The sequence below is a fragment of the Haemorhous mexicanus genome, chromosome 1 (genome assembly GCF_027477595.1).
Source record: "Haemorhous mexicanus isolate bHaeMex1 chromosome 1, bHaeMex1.pri, whole genome shotgun sequence".
Lineage (NCBI taxonomy): Eukaryota > Metazoa > Chordata > Aves > Passeriformes > Fringillidae > Haemorhous > Haemorhous mexicanus.
In genome coordinates, this window is record NC_082341.1 from 145,058,029 (window position 1) to 145,075,541 (window position 17,513).

The 17,513-nt window shown below is 38.4% G+C and overlaps 1 protein-coding gene across 5 annotated transcripts in view; it reads left to right on the plus strand.

The window, feature by feature from the left end:
• Positions 1-17,513, plus strand: part of COL14A1 (collagen type XIV alpha 1 chain) — a 115,612-nt gene that overhangs the window by 62,780 nt on the left and 35,319 nt on the right. For all 5 annotated transcript variants that reach the window (XR_009489189.1, XM_059866049.1, XM_059866058.1 and 2 more), the window contains exons 21-31: positions 906-1,028; positions 2,386-2,535; positions 3,170-3,286; positions 5,087-5,233; positions 7,461-7,535; positions 8,869-9,008; positions 10,192-10,315; positions 11,850-11,993; positions 13,944-14,108; positions 15,644-15,682; positions 15,883-16,021. Coding sequence is in view for 4 of the 5 variants with exons in the window: in XM_059866049.1 (XP_059722032.1) it covers positions 906-1,028; positions 2,386-2,535; positions 3,170-3,286; positions 5,087-5,233; positions 7,461-7,535; positions 8,869-9,008; positions 10,192-10,315; positions 11,850-11,993; positions 13,944-14,108; positions 15,644-15,682; positions 15,883-16,021 (1,363 nt within the window). In the remaining variant the exon portion in view is untranslated. The remainder of the gene's footprint in view (positions 1-905; positions 1,029-2,385; positions 2,536-3,169; positions 3,287-5,086; positions 5,234-7,460; positions 7,536-8,868; positions 9,009-10,191; positions 10,316-11,849; positions 11,994-13,943; positions 14,109-15,643; positions 15,683-15,882; positions 16,022-17,513) is intronic.

Below are 17,513 nucleotides of genomic sequence, written 5' to 3' on the forward strand. Positions count from 1 at the left end.
TGGGCTTATTTTGCATGACTTATATGACTTGAACTTTAAATTAATCTCAGTTGATTGATTTATAAACAATGGGTTTCTTCTAAAAGACAAGCTGTATTTTATATTCAAATATTCTGAGTTTGCAGAAACTTGTTCAGTAATAGAACTGGCAAATGCTTGATAACCAGCACACCAAGGGCAAGCCAACTAATACAGAAAAAAAAGTAAACAAAGCCTGCTGAGATGGTATCAAACCAACCATTGTACTGTTAGATTTTCTTTTGTGTGAGATCATTGCTTTCTAAGGGTCATTAGAAATGCTGCTGAACTTTTTATAAAAAGTGATTGCATTATCTCCAGAGTTCTGACCAAGTACCAAAAGATTACTCAGCTGTAGCTTAAACTTCCTCTCTACTGTGTATTGTAAAAAATCCTTTCATTGTGCACTTGTAGTCATGATAGTATAATTTTATTGAAGTGTTCTCCTAATTTACATAATTTGTCTTAGTTGAAGTGCTATTTATGCAGAGACTTAAATCACTTGTAAATAAGTCCTTTGATTCCATTCTACAGAATTCAGTGTTCAAAAGAGCATGATTTATATGTTAGTGCACTTGGATTGGAAGAAACTGTACAATGTATAATTATCTCTAAATTACCTTACTTTTTTAGGAAACAAGATTTTTGTTTTAAAGAAATGTAGGGAAAAAATTTGGAATTAATTCAAAAATTCATTGTTTGTTGATCAAAGTTTGTGGCTAATCCACTGAGTAATACAAAGAATGAATTAAGAGTTCCATCCTGATAATTTTACATGTAAATCTGAGAGTATTGGGTATCACACTCTTTTTATTTACATATCTTGATTTTTCTGTATAAGCTTGTATGAGATAAACTTGTAAAATCCCAGTTTGGTTTCTTTTCAGTGCCCCTGTCTGCTCCTAGGAATTTACGTGTCTCAGATGAGTGGTACAACAGATTACGGATCAGCTGGGATGCCCCACCTTCAGCAACAATGGGTTACAGAGTTGTCTACAAACCTGTCAACAGTGAGTTTTGAAACGGATTTTTTGGAGTTATTTCTGACTGAACATCATCTTTCACTCAATTTTGTTCTAATATCTATCAGTTAGATAGATATTAGAACAAAAGCTACAGCCTTGGAAGTGTTAACTTTGGTGCCTCGTATTTTTGAATATGAAAGTTTAATAATCACAGAATGGTGCAGGTTGGAGAGGATCTCTGGGGGTCATCTGGTCCTCCTCCCTGAACAAAAGAGGGCCAAATTGGAACAGGTTTCAGTGGACCCTCGCCAGCTGAATCTATAATATCTCCAAGGATGGAGATTTTAAAACTACTCTAAGCATCTCTCCAAGTTTTTGACTACTGTCACTGGCAGTGTCTTTGGTAATATATGATAGAAATTTCCCATGCTGCAAAATTTGTCTTTTTTTCCCCTACACTTTCCTGTTTGCCTCTGAAGACATTCTGTCTGTATCTTCTCTAACACCTTGTATCAGGTAGGTGTTGGCAGCAGTAGATTTCCCCTTAGACTTCCCATCCTAAGGCTGATTTATCCCACCTCTTTCAGTCTGTGTTTTTTCATTTTATCATGACTATCTTTCAGAGTCTATATCTGCTTTTTCCTTCCCTCTCTTCTGTATTCTCCTGTTCTTCAACTTCCTTCCCCTCACAATAAAAGGTTTTCATTTCTTCTCAGACACTTGGCTTTTTATTCATTGTGCATTTTGTGTGTGCTGCATCCTTTGCCCGCCTGTACCTTGCAGCTAGACAAGACATCCAGAATCCTTCAAATTTCTTTAGAAAAATAGGGTCCTCTATTGACAGCAAATCACAGATGTGTGACCATTAAGGGTCTAAAATACTGTCCAAAGACAATGCTGCTGCCTGGTTTCTCAAGTGTATCCAGAACAGCTAGGGGAGGTGATGAAGGAGCTGTTGGCAATTCTGATTTGGGAAAGTCTCATTCTTTTCTATTTTCATTATCATTTTTGCACAGTATTAAATTATGCTGTTGTACAAGAAGCCCTGAGTGGCTGTAGTGCTGGCTGGCATCCGCTGTCCCCCCTGTTGGTCCTGGCACACAATCAAACTGGGGAGATATTTGGCTGCCTCTTTAGAGCAGTAGTAAGTCACTGAAGCAGAACAAAAGGGTTTTAACATATGCCAGTGTCTAGCTCTGCCTTAATGAATCCCACTGCTGAACTTCCCAAGTGTGCTTGTGTTTGTTGTGTCTTCTTTCCATGCAAGGATTGAGGAGAATGTATTTGTATTTGTGTATGGTTTTAAAAAAAAGGCAAAAAATAGTAACTTTATGAACATTTGCAATTTTTTCTAATTTAGTGGATGAGCAAATGATTTTCTAATTTATTTCATATTTTGCAGCTCCTGGTCCTGCGTTGGAGACCTTTGTAGGGGATGATATTAATACTATTCTCATTCTAAATCTCCTCAGTGGAACGGAGTACAGTGTTAAAGTATTTGCTTCATACTCAACAGGCTTCAGTGATGCCCTAACAGGCGTGGCCAAAACCTGTAAGAATGATTTCATGCTGCTCAGATCTCTGCAAGCTGGTTTTCCTTACAACTGTGGCTTTCTGCATCTCCCTGAATAAATTTTCACGTGGAAGACTTTACTTTGTTTTCCTGAAATGAAAGTCTCTTTTTCTATGAGACTATACCAGGCTTTTCAGTGCTCTGCTGGATGTTAGCAAGACAGGAATCATAAAGCAGATATCATTTATTAGCAAAAAATATATTTGCCTTGTAGTAGATGTACATTTCCTTCATGAAAAGTCTATTTAGTGTACTTTTTCTAGCTCCATATATAAGATTATTTGCTCCTTATGTAGCTAAAGCTCAATTTTAAATTAGATTTGGACAGAAATTCTGCTATTATAATGATATTTTTCTACTTACTTATAATAACTGAACTTTTTAACAGTGTTCATTATTTAGTTTTAAGTAAATTGCCTAAAGTTTTAAACTTTTGCTTTTAAAGTTCTGCTTTTTAAAATTCTTCTTTTAGATTTTCTTGACGTTTTTAAGCAGCTATGGACATTATTTGTTAAAAATGATTGGGACTGGTTTCATTCTAATAATTTTGTCATTTTTTTCTTGTATGTCATATTAGAGGTGTAAAACTAATTTTTTTATATTTAATTTTCAGTGTATTTGGGGGTGACAAATTTGGATTCCTACCAAGTCCGCATGACAAGTCTGTGTGCTCAGTGGCAGCTCCACAGACACGCCACTGCTTACAGGGTAGTTATAGAGTCCCTGGAGGGTAAGTTACTAAATTTGGTATGCAGCTACAGCCCCATCCAGAGAATTAAATTGCATAAAAAAAATTGTATGCTGTGAGACCTGTAGACTGGCTCCTGAAATACTGGAAATGATGGACAGAAAAGAGGTGTGACAGTTTCACAATGGAGTAGCACCCCTGTCCTTTTATGTCAAACACGTTGATAGCTTGTGCATTTTATGTCAGGGATTTTGATCTGTCAGTAGAAGAAAGGTGATTACCTGAGTTTTTCACTGCTGTGAGGAACAGGAGATGAATAAGGATGAATTGAACACATCAAAGTTTGTAAATGTACCACAGGCAGTAGCTCTGTACGATTAGGATAGACAGGAGAAGAGGGCAGAAAGGCAGAAAAGCTCTGAAGGAATCCAGACCATGCCCACAGAATCAGAACAGTGTCCAGTTTTGTTTGTTCTCATTCTATTGATGCTTCTTTCTAGCTTATAGTAGTAATGTTACTCATAGGGATAAACATGACACAGTTTCATGCAGTCACACAAGGAGCCTTGATGCTTTTAGCACAGCGTATATAGAGGGTAAATTACAGCCTCTCCAGCCTCACTGATTCTCAGGTGTGGCCAGAAGACATTTTGTCACTGTTTGTGCAGACCGAGTCTCTTATCCCAAGCAGACATCAGTGGTCTTCTGAGTGGCAGCAAATGAAAACCTTGGATAACCTGAGAGAAGTGCAGCTAATGGGCTGTGTTAAAGGTGTGATGGACAGTAACCCTGATCATGTGGCAAAAAAGGCATGACCTTTCTGTGGAATGGCAAGTGGATGGTGATAAGGTTTATTTGCAGCCATGAAATACAGACAAGCTATTCAGATAGCAGAGATCTTGGCTTGCACAAGACAGCACAAACATCCCTCTCATCTGGGAGCTAGCCAACATCCTACTTTCTTCTTATAGACCTGCCAGAATTGTTTTATCTGAGCTGAAAGCACCTAAATGCAAGCAGAACAACCTAAAGTGTGAACAAATGTTTCTTGTTAATATTTATCCCGAAGGGACTTGATTTTCAAATCAGGTGTGTGTCTGGTTCAGGCAGTGATCAAATGTTTTTATACTAGTGTAACACCTGATAAGCATTGAGTGACTATCATTTTTTATGCGCTCTGTAAAATGTGAGATCAGTTGCTTGTATTTCACTTCTTCCTGATGCAGATTTTAAATGGTGATAAAGTTTTTCTTGTTATTAAAACATGCCTCGTGCTATTTCCAGTACCCAGCCTTTTTCTATTGTCAATGTATCTTCCAATTCAGAATTTAGCAGAATCAGTTTTGGAACCCTGTAAATGCTATTCCTTAACCATCTTGCCAAGTGGCTACTAGTGAAAGCTGGAATATGATATCTAGTTCAGTCTCTTTTGTTGTGACCAAGCACATTACGTATGCTGAGAACCAGAGGAACAAAGGATGCCATGGAATTACATAATGCAACAATTCCTAGTTAGACTCTGATAATTTAGGACTAGATCCAAAGCCTGTTCATTACAGTGTTAGTGATTTTTATTGCCTTCAGTGCATGGGGCAAAATTAATCTTTTTCTCCTGAAGATGTATGACACATTCCTCAGCTCCTGCTTAATATGAATAATGAAATGTTAGAGACCTCTGCACAGAGGTCAATTTCCAAAAGTAAGGCAGCATGTAGTTTATTAACTTATGCCAATCTCTTACCCTTCATATGCTGTCATGTACTCTTCTTATTTATTATTTAAATCACATTATTAAATAAAAATTAAGAAAAAAAGTTTTCATGGTTTCTTTTGTAATTCCAGATGGAAAAAAGCAAGAAGTAAATCTTGGTGGAGGGACACCTAGACATTGTTTCTTTGAGCTGATGCCTGGAACCAAATATAAAATCAGTGTTCATGCACAGCTTCAGGAGCTGGAGGGCCCTGCTGTGAGCATCACGGAGACAACGTGTGAGTAAAACAGAGGAGACTGAGTTCAGCCAGCAGCAATAATGCTTGATTGCTTCTTGTGTTCTGCCCTTTGCCCACACATGTCCTGTTCCTGCACAGTTTTCTTCAGCTGAGCTATTGATTTTTCAAATACATTGTGACTCCTCCTCAGATGTGCAGGATTTTTACACCACTGCTGTGAAGTAATTGTTAAGTCACATTAAGCAACTCTATTGGCCTTCTAATGAGAATGACACAGGGAGGGTGGTTTAGTTTTCTTCATACAGAGTCCCACTATGGGATGCTCTGAATATCTATGACTTTGGGGGAAAAAATACAGAAAAATGAGCAAGCAGAGAAAGTTTTGTTCCTGCAGCTCTTGTTATTTAGTAAAATTAACTAGTGTTTGAATAATTTACAGTTAAATGGGACCTCAAAACCCAATTTATTTAAGTATTTTGAAACAAACCAACCAACTGGACTTTTTAATTATTATTAGTAGTAATACAAGGCAGGCAAAAAGCATAAAACCCTCACAGCTGTTTATGAAGGCAAGATCCTGCTGTAATGAATTCAAAATACTGCAAAATAGAACATGGGACTACTAGAATGAATATTTTATCTGTCTTTGAGCCCATTTCCAATCTCAGCATTACCTGTCTTCTCCTAGTATATTGCTATGCACCACAATACTGTTCCCTTTCTCTCAGGATAGGAAGTGTTTGTACTTTCCTTCTTTTCCTCCCACATTTATGGTTTCACATAGGAAAAACTTGCACAGGTGCATGATTCCAATTCTTCCTGGTCCAGGTCTCCTTCTCTGAGCAGTTAACATCAAGCCAAGCTTCTCCTGCTTTTTGGGGAATTGTGTTTAGTGTGGTCTGCAGGTCAGGGAGCTAGGAGACATGAGGAAGAGCACACCTTGGCCCATATGTCTATTTGAGAATGATGGTTTGTGGTAATTTGTCTAAACTATTTTCTCACCTTAAAGGGAAACAGTCTTCAGGGTGACCTGCATCTCTTTGGTGCTGAGAGCAGCCTTTCAAGTCACCTTTCAGCAGTTGTGACCTTTTCTTAATGGGTCTGGTCCTGGGTTGCTGTGGCCATGGAGGTCCTGGGCACTACTTCTGTGTAGATGTTTCAGAGTCCCAACCCTCTCTATTGCTGAAGCCACTGGAAAAACCCCCAGGAGCTGCAGTGGGAAGTGGACATGCAGTGAATCCTGTTTGCACTGATCTTGCCCAAATGTAGGCTCCTTTTCTCAGGTTGCCATATCCAAAGCTCTTCATTGCCCATAAATGTAACTTAGGTGTTACAGCACATAAGTTTAGTCTTACTTGGAGGACTGATGTTCTGTCACCTGTGGCTTCTTATTGTAAATGCATTGAATAAAAATGGGGGAAAAAAAGCCCTTGAATGAATGTGGAAGCTTTTCCTCCTGTAGAGTTGTGGAAGTCAATGCATGTGCATTTTATCTCTGAGAGGTCAGCTGGGCTGTATTGAAAGGTGCTAAATAAAGCTGTTGCATTCAGAAAAGCTGTCAATCAGTAATTGGATATTCACTTAGGTCTCTGCAAGGTTGGAATTCCAAAGTCAATTTTCAGGAGAAGAGTGAGGGACACTTTCAGAAACTATAAAGCAACTTCAGTAGAAGTTGCTGCAGGCAGCAGAGCCACAGTCCTTTTAGAGTTGGGGTCAGAGATGCATTTCTGTCTGGAAGCATAACAAGGTCTTTGACAAAATTCAGAGGAGTCTTCATCAGGGAAGACTGTGATCTGCTTTGAGTGCAGGCACTGGCTTGCCTTTTCTCTCTGTCTTTGCATTTTGGACTAAGATCTTCCTCCTTCCAGGGTGAATAAAGACCTACTTTCTGTTACTGAAGACTTTTGTTGAGAAAAGAAAAGGACACAGACCTTTTTCAAAACCAATTATGGATTCTAGGTCAAGAATAGTGCTGGGACATGGTCTGCTACACTGGAGGATCTCAAAAAGGGGCAGTTCCAATAGTAGTTCAGTTGTATTCTTGTATCATTCATACTGCACATACAGCCATTAATTGTTTTGCATTTAGTAACATTCTCTTCTGGGTGACAGTTCTTGTGTGCACTCACCTACATTTATCTCCAGTTCCATAACTAGTAGATTAGGGATAATGATTTTTTTTCATGTGGAGAGGAATAGAAAATGCTGTTTATTAAAGATAATGGGCTTTTAAGCATGTTTGAATATTCCTTCTTTTATTCTCCAGTACCATTTCCTACTCAACCACCAACAACACCTTCAACACCACCTCCACCACCTACAATCCCACCTGCAAAAGAGGGTAAGTGCTACATGTGTGAGTTTCTAGTAATTTTAAAGTGTGATGCAATGTTTTTCTGCTTCTGATGGTATTTTAGACCTGTGGGGAGCAGATCTCACAAGGCATTTGCTGTAGAAACACTGTTAAGGCAGCTGGCTTAAATTTAAGGAGCCAAAAATCTGACCTCATTGTTGTACTGTTAAAATTTGCTGAAAGGGTGGTTAATATATGTGACACTTCCTTTTTCCAAACCGCCTAAACCATACACATTTTGCAACTGAAGCAGACATCCTAGGATAATTAAACTTGAAAAGCAGCATTATTTTTAAATATGTCTGCTTTAGGTAATGTGAAAAGTATGGGCCATATTCAGACTCTCCTCTTTAAATGCAGACTCATTATTACTTGAACGTGTCGCATTTTGTACAGAGGCTTATAATATTTCTGTGAGAGGAGCATTATTGGTGGAGACTGAGGATCAAATACATCAGCTTGAAGTCTGTGGACCAAACTGACATGTATAAATTGAGAATTTAACCCACAAGAACAGGGAAAAAAGACCTTGTATGTGGGTGTGTTTAGAACTGCATAGGAGCAGATAATGAGGGGTTTTTGTTATCCAAGGAGTAATCAACAGAAAATGAAAAATGCAGGTTTGTATCTTCTTGTCCTATTCTCTGGATTTAGATGAAATATGAAGATGAAATATGTTGAAAAACATAGCTTTGGTTTGACACAGTTTACTTCTGACCCCAAGCACTAGACTTGGATTTCTGTGACGTGTTGAAGGTTCCCAATTCCCATGAAAGAGTGAGCAACTTGTGTGAGCAAATGTACAGCTCCTGCAGGCCGTCTTGCATAAGAACGGGCTGGAATCAGATGAGATGGGTGAAACCTGCATTGCTCCTGCACAGTGCAGTTGAAGTACATTAGATACTGCAGACCTTAGGGTAACTTTATTAATGGAATAGTTTCCCAGTGGGAACCTCCACAGCTGAAATTCTGTCATCTTGCTTACTGTGTCATGCCAGGAGTCTGGCATTGTATAAGTTCACGTGTGACTTTACTTAAAAACCTAAATGAAAACAGGAATGATAAGCCATGCTTTAAAGGACCATTGTAGTGTGTTCTGTGATAGGATCTGTTGGTGCAGGGAATTCTCCCTTGCAGAGCTCAGCTGATTCTACACCTGCACTGAGGTCAACACCAGCAGGTCTGTTGAATAAAGCTAACATTATGAGCTAACATTAGGCAAGGGCTTTTCATGATCGTTGCATTTTCTTAAGTGATTTTTGAGATTTCATGAGGAGTTGAGGCTTTTCTCTAATTCCAAAATTCTTGCTTTCTTCCTCAGTGTGCAAAGCAGCCAAAGCTGATCTGGCATTCCTGGTGGATGGGTCATGGAGTATTGGAGATGACAATTTCAATAAGATAATTAACTTCCTTTATAGCACTGTTGGAGCTTTGGATAAGATTGGTCCTGATGGAACACAGGTAATCAACATGTGCAGAGATGGAGGGTGCATGGACTTGCCAGGGTATTTTAGACTAGACCAGAAGTGAAATGAATCAAGAAGTAACTGACATCATTTCACAGTTCAGTGAAAATATAAAATATGCTCTAGGTCAGTATCTTTTTTCAATATCTTTTTATGCACACCATATGTTAAAGTTCTCAATATAAATTTTGGTAGCATGAGGGCTAAGTATCATTTCAGTCTCCTCTAATTCAAATTACATTTAAGTTTGTTCATGCTTTTGGTACTCTCATTGTAGTGTTTATTTATAAATAAGCTAAAAATGGCACTGATAAGGAAAACTAAAGATTCTGTTATTTTGAATCACACACTCTACAGAATCTACAATGCTTGAAATAAAATTTGCAACGATTGTTCCATTTATGTATTTGTTTAGAGAGATGCTCCAGAACATATTATTGGCAAATATGTTACTGTTTTAAGTGTTACCTCTATAATATGTGGGTTGGGATCTCATTGGAAATTAATTTTAACTTGTCCAAACCCTGAAAAATACTTAGTTTTTACTGTTTCTTGCTATACAGCTATTTTTCTAGAATATAATTAATGGTGCTTCAGAAACTGTGTCACAAGTTTAAACACAATAGCTCCTTTTAAATCAGGGCCAGCACTTATGGAATATGAAGATCAATATGTGCTTTGTGAGTTGTAGGGGTTTGGTGTACAATATTGTAATATGGGGTCTTAACTCAGTAGTGTCATATTTGACAGATGCAATATTTCAAAATACATTCCTGAATCTTTCTGTTACTTGCTTCATTCTTGCTCCCTAGCTTAAGTTACTTATGTGCAGTTATTAATTCATGGAGACTGAATTAAGTCCCAGCAGTTCTAAGTATGAATAACTGTACACATTTGAGCAGCTGTAACCAGGATTTTGCTTTTGGGCTCGACTGAGAGTGCTTCTGCCAAAGTGGGTATTACTGTTCTCATCCTGTTTGCTGCAAAATGAAACCAGAAAGTGTTAGATGGTTGCCAAAGTTGCAGAGTAAAATTGAGCTTTATTTACTGAAAGCTTTTTTAAAGAGAAAAAAGTCTGGCTTCAATTTAAAGATGAAGCAAAGTTACAAGATAAATCCTTTGTTTTTTGCTTACACAGTGGGTGGTACTTTTGTAATGAACATCTTCTATGTGCACAGGTGGCAATAATTCAGTTTAGTGATGATCCCAGGACAGAATTTAAATTGAATGCATACAAAACAAAAGAGACTCTTCTTGAAGCTATTCAGCAAATAGCCTACAAAGGAGGAAATACAAAAACAGGTGAGAAAGTAATACAGATTATTCCCCTGCTTCTCTAAGAAGTATTTCTTTCCCATTTGCTAAATGGTTTAATTAATCACTGCAAAACCAGTGATAACATGCTGTCTCCACACTGGAGATGAAGGATTGGGCTCTGAAATTAGAAAGTCTTTGTAATCTGTAGATTACACACTTCAGCCCCTACTGCTGCATATCCACCCCACTGACCAGCAGTGATAACAAGGATCAGGGAGGGAGAGAGGGGCAGGAGGGCTAAAGCAAATGAACTTGGGGGTAGTGGAAGGTGGAATGGGGAGTAATATGAAATCAGCTTGGCAAGTGAGCAGAAAAGTGATAAAGGGGAGAGGGTGGGAGGGAGCTTGCAAAGCATGTAGAAAATGGGAGAGAGTGGAGTGTCTGGGTATAAGCCAGGACAGTTAAACCTCTGTGGGATGTTTAGGATTGGGATGGGGAAAGATGTTTGTTAAGGTTGCATTTTAATTTATCCCTTAAAATAGCTTGCTGATATAAAGAAATTATAGATGAGGGTTGAAAGGATTAAAATCTGTTTTAGTTGGAAACTGTATGTTTTATTATTTTCAAACTTCACAGAAAGTCTTTTCTTGCAGCTATTGCATTGCATCCACTTTCAGCATTATCGAAATAATTTTCCATTTACTACAATGACATTCTCAGTTGTTAATGTAGACACTGCCCTACAATCCAGAAAAGGAAAGTTTTGTTATCTCTAACCCAGCCAGCAGCTAAATACCGCACAGTGCTCACTGACTGCCTACCCCTAGCCCTAGTGGGATGGGAAGGATAATCAGAAAATGGTAAAGCCTGTGGGCTGAGACAACAGTTTCATGATTGAAATAAAGTAAAATACCAAGATAGTAATAGTAATTAAAAGGAGTCTAACAAATAGAGGGAGAAAAACCCCACGAAAAAGAGATGATGCTGAGTACCGTTGTTCACCACTGATGCCCAGCCCATTCCAGAGCAGGGATTGGCCCCTCCTGGCCAAGTCCCAAAGTTTATACTCTGGGCAGGATGTTCTATGGTGTGGAGTATCCCTTTGGCCAGTTTGGGTCAGCTGTCCTGTGTACACTCTCCTCCAGTCCTCCTGTGCAGCTGCTCAGGGGCACAGAGTGAGACACTGAAAAGTCCTTGACTCAGGGTAAGCACAGCTTAGCAACAACCAAAACATCATTATCAACATTAGCCTCATATGGAGTTCAAAACTCAGCACTGTACCAGCAATAAAGAGGGAAATTAAGCCTATCCCAGCTGAACCCAGGACACCCACACAAATCATGTTTGTCATCTTCCCCTTCTGGATTGAAAAATGGAGGGCCGAAGCTGTCAGAACTTGAAACATTACTGTCAAAATCAAACTTTTCTAAATCTTGATTTTAACAAATACAGAATGAATAAATTGACAGACTGCTCAGGACACAGCAGATTTCTCTTTTAATGTGTGTGTAACATGTGATATGAGAAGCCAATAGAAATGGGATTTGTGTCACAGTCAATGTCCATCTTTGTGTTGCAGGCAAAGCCATTAAACATGCACGAGAAATCTTATTTACAGGAGAGGCAGGCATGAGAAGGGGCATTCCAAAGGTCTTGGTTGTCATCACTGATGGGCGATCACAGGATGATGTGAACAAAGTCTCCAGGGAAATGCAACTAGATGGTAAATTGTGTGGTTTTAAAAACAACTCACATGTTCTTTTTTTCTCATTGATTGCATCTAAGTATGTGTGGGCATGAGGTAAGGATAGCCTTTGCTCCAGATTTTCAGTTTTAAAGAAAATAGCAAGTGCGGAGAAACACAGAATATCACTAGGATATTATTACATTCTGGATATTTTTAGTGATTAATGGAATTATTTTTCATTTTGGCAGCAGTGCTAAAATCATGTATTAGTTAATGGAATTGCTCCCAGAATGAAGAAGTTGGGGAATATGATCCTGAGAATCTGGATTATCATCTATAAAGTGCAGTCTAGTGGTTATGAGCACATTGAACTATTTTGTTTTCCACACAAAAGGTCCATTGAAAATTCTATTACTGTTTCTGACCTGCTCTCCTGTTGCACTAATTACCTCTAGGAATTTTTTTAAGGCTTCAATTTTAGAGCTTTGAGCAGCCACACCATGTTGTGAGTCTAAGTGTAAGAAGTGGATTAATTGTTGTAGAAGTTTGTACCAAAGCCGAAAGGGCACAGTGTGCCACCTGGCACAAAACCAAAGGATGGAAGAAAAAAACCATCTTCCTTTCAATGTGAGGTGACCTGAAGAGAAATTACATTTGTACCTTTTATTTGCTTTTAGCTTTGACAGCTGTGAAGTTCCCAGTGTAGGTCACTGATTTCTGAAACCAAGTGTTATTGTCCAGCTTGGCTGCCTCCTTGTTTTGTTGCTAGATGCTGAGTGTAGGGGCTTCATCAATAAAGCAGATGACCAAATAGTGGGCTTGCATGACCTGTTTTAAGTAGCGGTTAAGAAAACTGTGTATTTGTGAATAAATTGGAGTTTGTGTCTAAGCCAAACAGAAACTATTCATCTCTCAGGTAAGTCTTGCAGTTGCATTGTTAGCTCCTGGACTGGGAATGGCCTCCAGAGAAGATGGCACTCTGTGAGGGTTCAGTTGCTGGGATGTGGCACATGATTCTCCTCTCCCATTTCCCCTGGAGTGTGATGCACAGTGAGGCTGCAGATAGGTTGGAGCAGGTACTGATGGGCATCTGCAATAGAGGCTGGCACTAAGAGGTGCTGATCTTGGATGAGACATGAAGATATTGTTATAATGTGTTAAGTCAAAGTTTTGTTATGCTTAAAGCTCTGCAGAAGGTGAAGAATACCCCTGGTCCTCATTCAAACTTAAAGATAATATTGCTTGACTGGAATAAATTTGTGACTGAACCATGCTAGAACAGTGTATCCATTAACTATATTCAGCCTGATGCAGAGAGGTTTTTTCCTTCATCTCTTATGGAAAGGAAAATGTTGAAAAACTTATGGCTCTTTTGTTGCTCTTGAAACATGTGGGGTACTGTTTCCATTTGATTTAAATCCTTTAAGTCAGGCTCATATTTCGAAAAATATTAATGCTAAATATATAGAACAGATGCAACCAGTGCAGTTAAATTGCTGATGAAATGAGAATACATTTATTTCAGTGTTCACTCATGAGGCAGCCGTGCCTTGAAATCATATATGTACTAACACTGGGCAGAGAAAAAATCTGTAAAGAACCTGCAGGAAATTAATTTCTCTACTTTTTATTTATTCTGTACTTGATACATGGGTATTTTTGTGTAATACAGTATAACATTAAATTTAAAAAGTATTTAAATGTATGCTAAAACTTTAAACTACTGAGTAGTCATATATCTTCAAGAAAATGCTTAAGGTTTAACTTTAACTTAAGCATAAGTAGCCAGAAGAAATAGTTCACAGACAATGTTTTGCTTTTATTTTAGATTACATAAGTGAATGTTCTCGTGCTATAGAGTAATAATTAAATCTCCAAGTTGGTGTCTAATCAGGAATGGAGTCAGTGCAAATACAGTTGTGTTCATATTGTATTTCTACTCTCAAAATGAATGACTCACAGGAGTGTTCTTTTTTTGTTTTACAGGTTTTACCTTTTTTGCTATTGGAGTGGCAGATGCTGACTATTCAGAGTTAGTTAATATTGGCAGCAAGCCCAGTGAAAGACATGTCTTCTTCGTGGATGACTTTGATGCCTTCACAAAGATTGAAGATGAGCTGATCACTTTTGTTTGTGAAACTGCATCAGCAAGTTAGCCATTTTGATTTATGTTTGTTTCTAAAGTAACTGCTAAATACTGGGGAGATTGTAACTATTAATTTTCTATTAAGACAAATTCTTGATCTTTTTAATATAATTTACTGCTGACTTTATAATTCGAGTGTATTTCCACAGAAGATTAAGAAAATGAAGGCTTTGTGACTTCAAAATAATTAATGGTTGTTTTTGTAAACCCAGAATACAGCCACTGGTCGTCAGACAGTCATTTCAGATGTTGTTGACATTTCAGAATCATAAAAGATAATTATATTTTATTTTCTAGGCTTCTTTAACCCTCTGTAAGAGTACTGCTAGCTGCATTCTTTCTTATTCAAGTCACATGGTTAATTTATTAATAGCGATCCAATCACTAACATTTTTGTTATGAAAGTAGATGAGTTGTGGCCTAAGAAAAAGCATAAAGCACACTCAAATTCTGAAATCTGTGAGAAAGCCACACTTCCATCTCTTTATGAAAATTAAGGAGTAGACATTCCAGAGCAACACTTAATGATTATTGGTCAGTAATTCACATACTTTTAGGTGTGTGCCCACCTAAAATATATTTCCCTGTGTATAAGCCAGGAAGCAGGCACTGTGTGGCTGATGTGAACTGTTTGTGATTGTAAGGAGTCTTTGTGCACAGGGCTGTGTGTTATCATGAGACTCTGAATTGTCAGAACTGGTAAGCTAAAAGGATCTTGCTTGTGAGCCATCAGTTCTGAGATTTTGACCATGAGCTCTACTTTCAATGGCAGAGAGAATGTTGAACATTGACAATTCTCAACAGTATCATTTATTGGTCACTTGTGCTTATTTTCTAAAAGTGATCTTCAAATGTGAGTATCCTGGGGTGCTGTATTTGGTTGATATGCTGCTTTAGGCTTGTTGATTTCCCAGGGCACCTTTCCTGAAATATATTAGTGACCTATTTTCTTCCCTGCCAAAAGAAATGCATAAATCAGATTTGCAGCTACTTAAAATGTGAGCACATATCTTAGGGATTGTTCTGATTTCTCTTGCTCATGGAAACTATTGTGGAGTTTGAAAAGGTACAGAGAATGTCAACTTCAGTACTTGAACTTGAGATGGGTTAGGCTGGAAAAGCTCACAGAGAATTAGGGAACACTTGGTTAAATCCCCATATAAGACATACTTTATTTTATGTAACAGGCAACGAATTTGTTGCTTTTTTTTCAAACAAATTTGAAATTGCTGAAGAGGTTGTGAAGGCAAGTTTATAGGGAGGATTAGACAAATTAATGGACAACAAAAAATCCATAAAAATCTATCATATGGAGCACACAGGGAGCACCCCTTAATATCTGTGCTACAACCCTTGGGGATCCTGAGAAGCATCGACAGAATGGAGTAGGAAATGGCCAGGTTTGCCTGTCCTTCCTACCCAGCCTCTCCTTTTGCTGCTCTTGGGCGTAGAGTGCTGAGTTTAAGTCTAAATGCATGATTGTTCTGACTCAGTGGGACATCTCTTCTATTCTTAAATATATCTCTTTTTTCCTTTCCAGCCTGCCCACTGGTAGTTAAAGATGGAAATAATTTTGCAGGTACAGTATTTTTGTGTTCATTTTTGTTTCTGATTTATGGAATAATTTTCATTACATTATTTTCACAGTATTAGGCAGTACATCTCCCTTCATGGTAACAGGCAGTGAAACTCTTAGATACAATTGGCGTTGTCTTTTTTTGTATCCTCTGATGCAGCATTAATTTAAATTAATTAAATATGCCTTTTGATATCTTCCAGGATTTAAAATGATGGAAATGTTTGGTTTGGTTGAAAAGGAGTTTTCAGCTGTGGAAGGGGTTTCCATGGAACCTGGTACATTTAATGTTTTCCCATGTTACAGACTACACAAGGATGCTCTGGTATCCCAGCCTACCAAGTATGTATTCACATATAAATACTCAAAAAATACATGAAGATAATTTTCTAGTGCAGGCAATTATTCATTTCAGGGACTAGTATTTTTAAGTCAGAAGAGCAGAGATGCTAGTGTATATCTGTGATATACTGATGAATAGGAAAACTGTTTGGTGCTCTGACCCTTCAATCAGTTTAATTCAAAAATAACAATTGTAGGTAAAAGCCGGTAAGCCCACTGGCTATTTTGGTTTTCCCATGAGCCCATTTCAGACTTGTGTCTGTGTAACACCTGGCAATTTCATGCAGGCCCATGTCTGGGCAGATTCTAGTCTGCAGCACTTTGTGAAGGGTGCCTCTGGAATGTAGGTTGAAGTCTCAGAGAGTTCAGCATGTCCTTGAAGCAAGGGTCGGAATGAGAGTCTGCTTCAGTTGTCCTCAGTCACTTCTACTGCAGTCTGTGTCCAGCCACTGGTTACAAATGAAGATTAAACCCCTTATGTTGAAGTGGGTCTGTGTGAACCCCATCTGTACCTTCCTGGGAGGCAGGACATCATTCAGTCACAAGGACTGTGTCTTGGGAGGGTTATGGAGGAGGCCATGAAGAATCCCCTGACTGAACTTTTACAGTCGTTCCTCAGAGAGGAAGTGATGGAAACCCTGTTTCTTGTATAAACAGTGTCTGTATTGTGCTGGGCTCCTCTCAGTCCAGACTCCCACTGCATTTTAAGTGGCACCAGAGAGAAGCAGTGGTTCTGATGGATTACACGTGGGATGGTGAATGAAAAATATTCTTTACCTAAGATAAATAAGAAAGAAAACCATTGAGAATATATTAGGTATCATCAGAGTGTGTGATTGTCCTGTTATGTCCCAGTTGGAGCTGTACTTCTTGGTGCTGTTTCATGTTCTCCTTGTTTTGTTTCCTCCTGGGCCTTGATGGACTGAAATGCCTAGGGATTAACATTTCTCACTTTTTTCCCTTTCTGCTTCTTTCTAATTTGATCTGCTGCCTTTATATGCTATTCTCTAGCTGCCCCCCCAGCCCAGTCTTACTGCTTCATTAGACTTTCACTCCTTTTCATGGTTCAGAGAACACCTTTCTCTTGATGATCCTCAGGTATGTCTAAAAAATACCACTTGGCTTTGTCACTTCATCTGTGCACTGAATGCCATTAATTTCATTCTCCTTTTTGAGTTCTGTATCCCCCAAACTTGTGTTTAACCCACCCTACTTATTGAACTGTCTTTTATTCTTGTACAATGGACACATTGTAAAGGCTTTTTTCTTTTATCTGTTGAGTTCCCCCTCTTTCTCTGTGGGAAATGGGCAGTGTAACATCACATCTGATCATTTACTGACACCGTGCAGAATATATTGATGATATATCATGTTAAATCTCTTTTCAGCATGATTCATACTATGTGCCAGAAACACTTAAAAAGGAATGGATCATATTTGGGGCAAAGAAATTGTTTGAATAACTCTTGAGACTTCTTTCAGATCCCCTTAC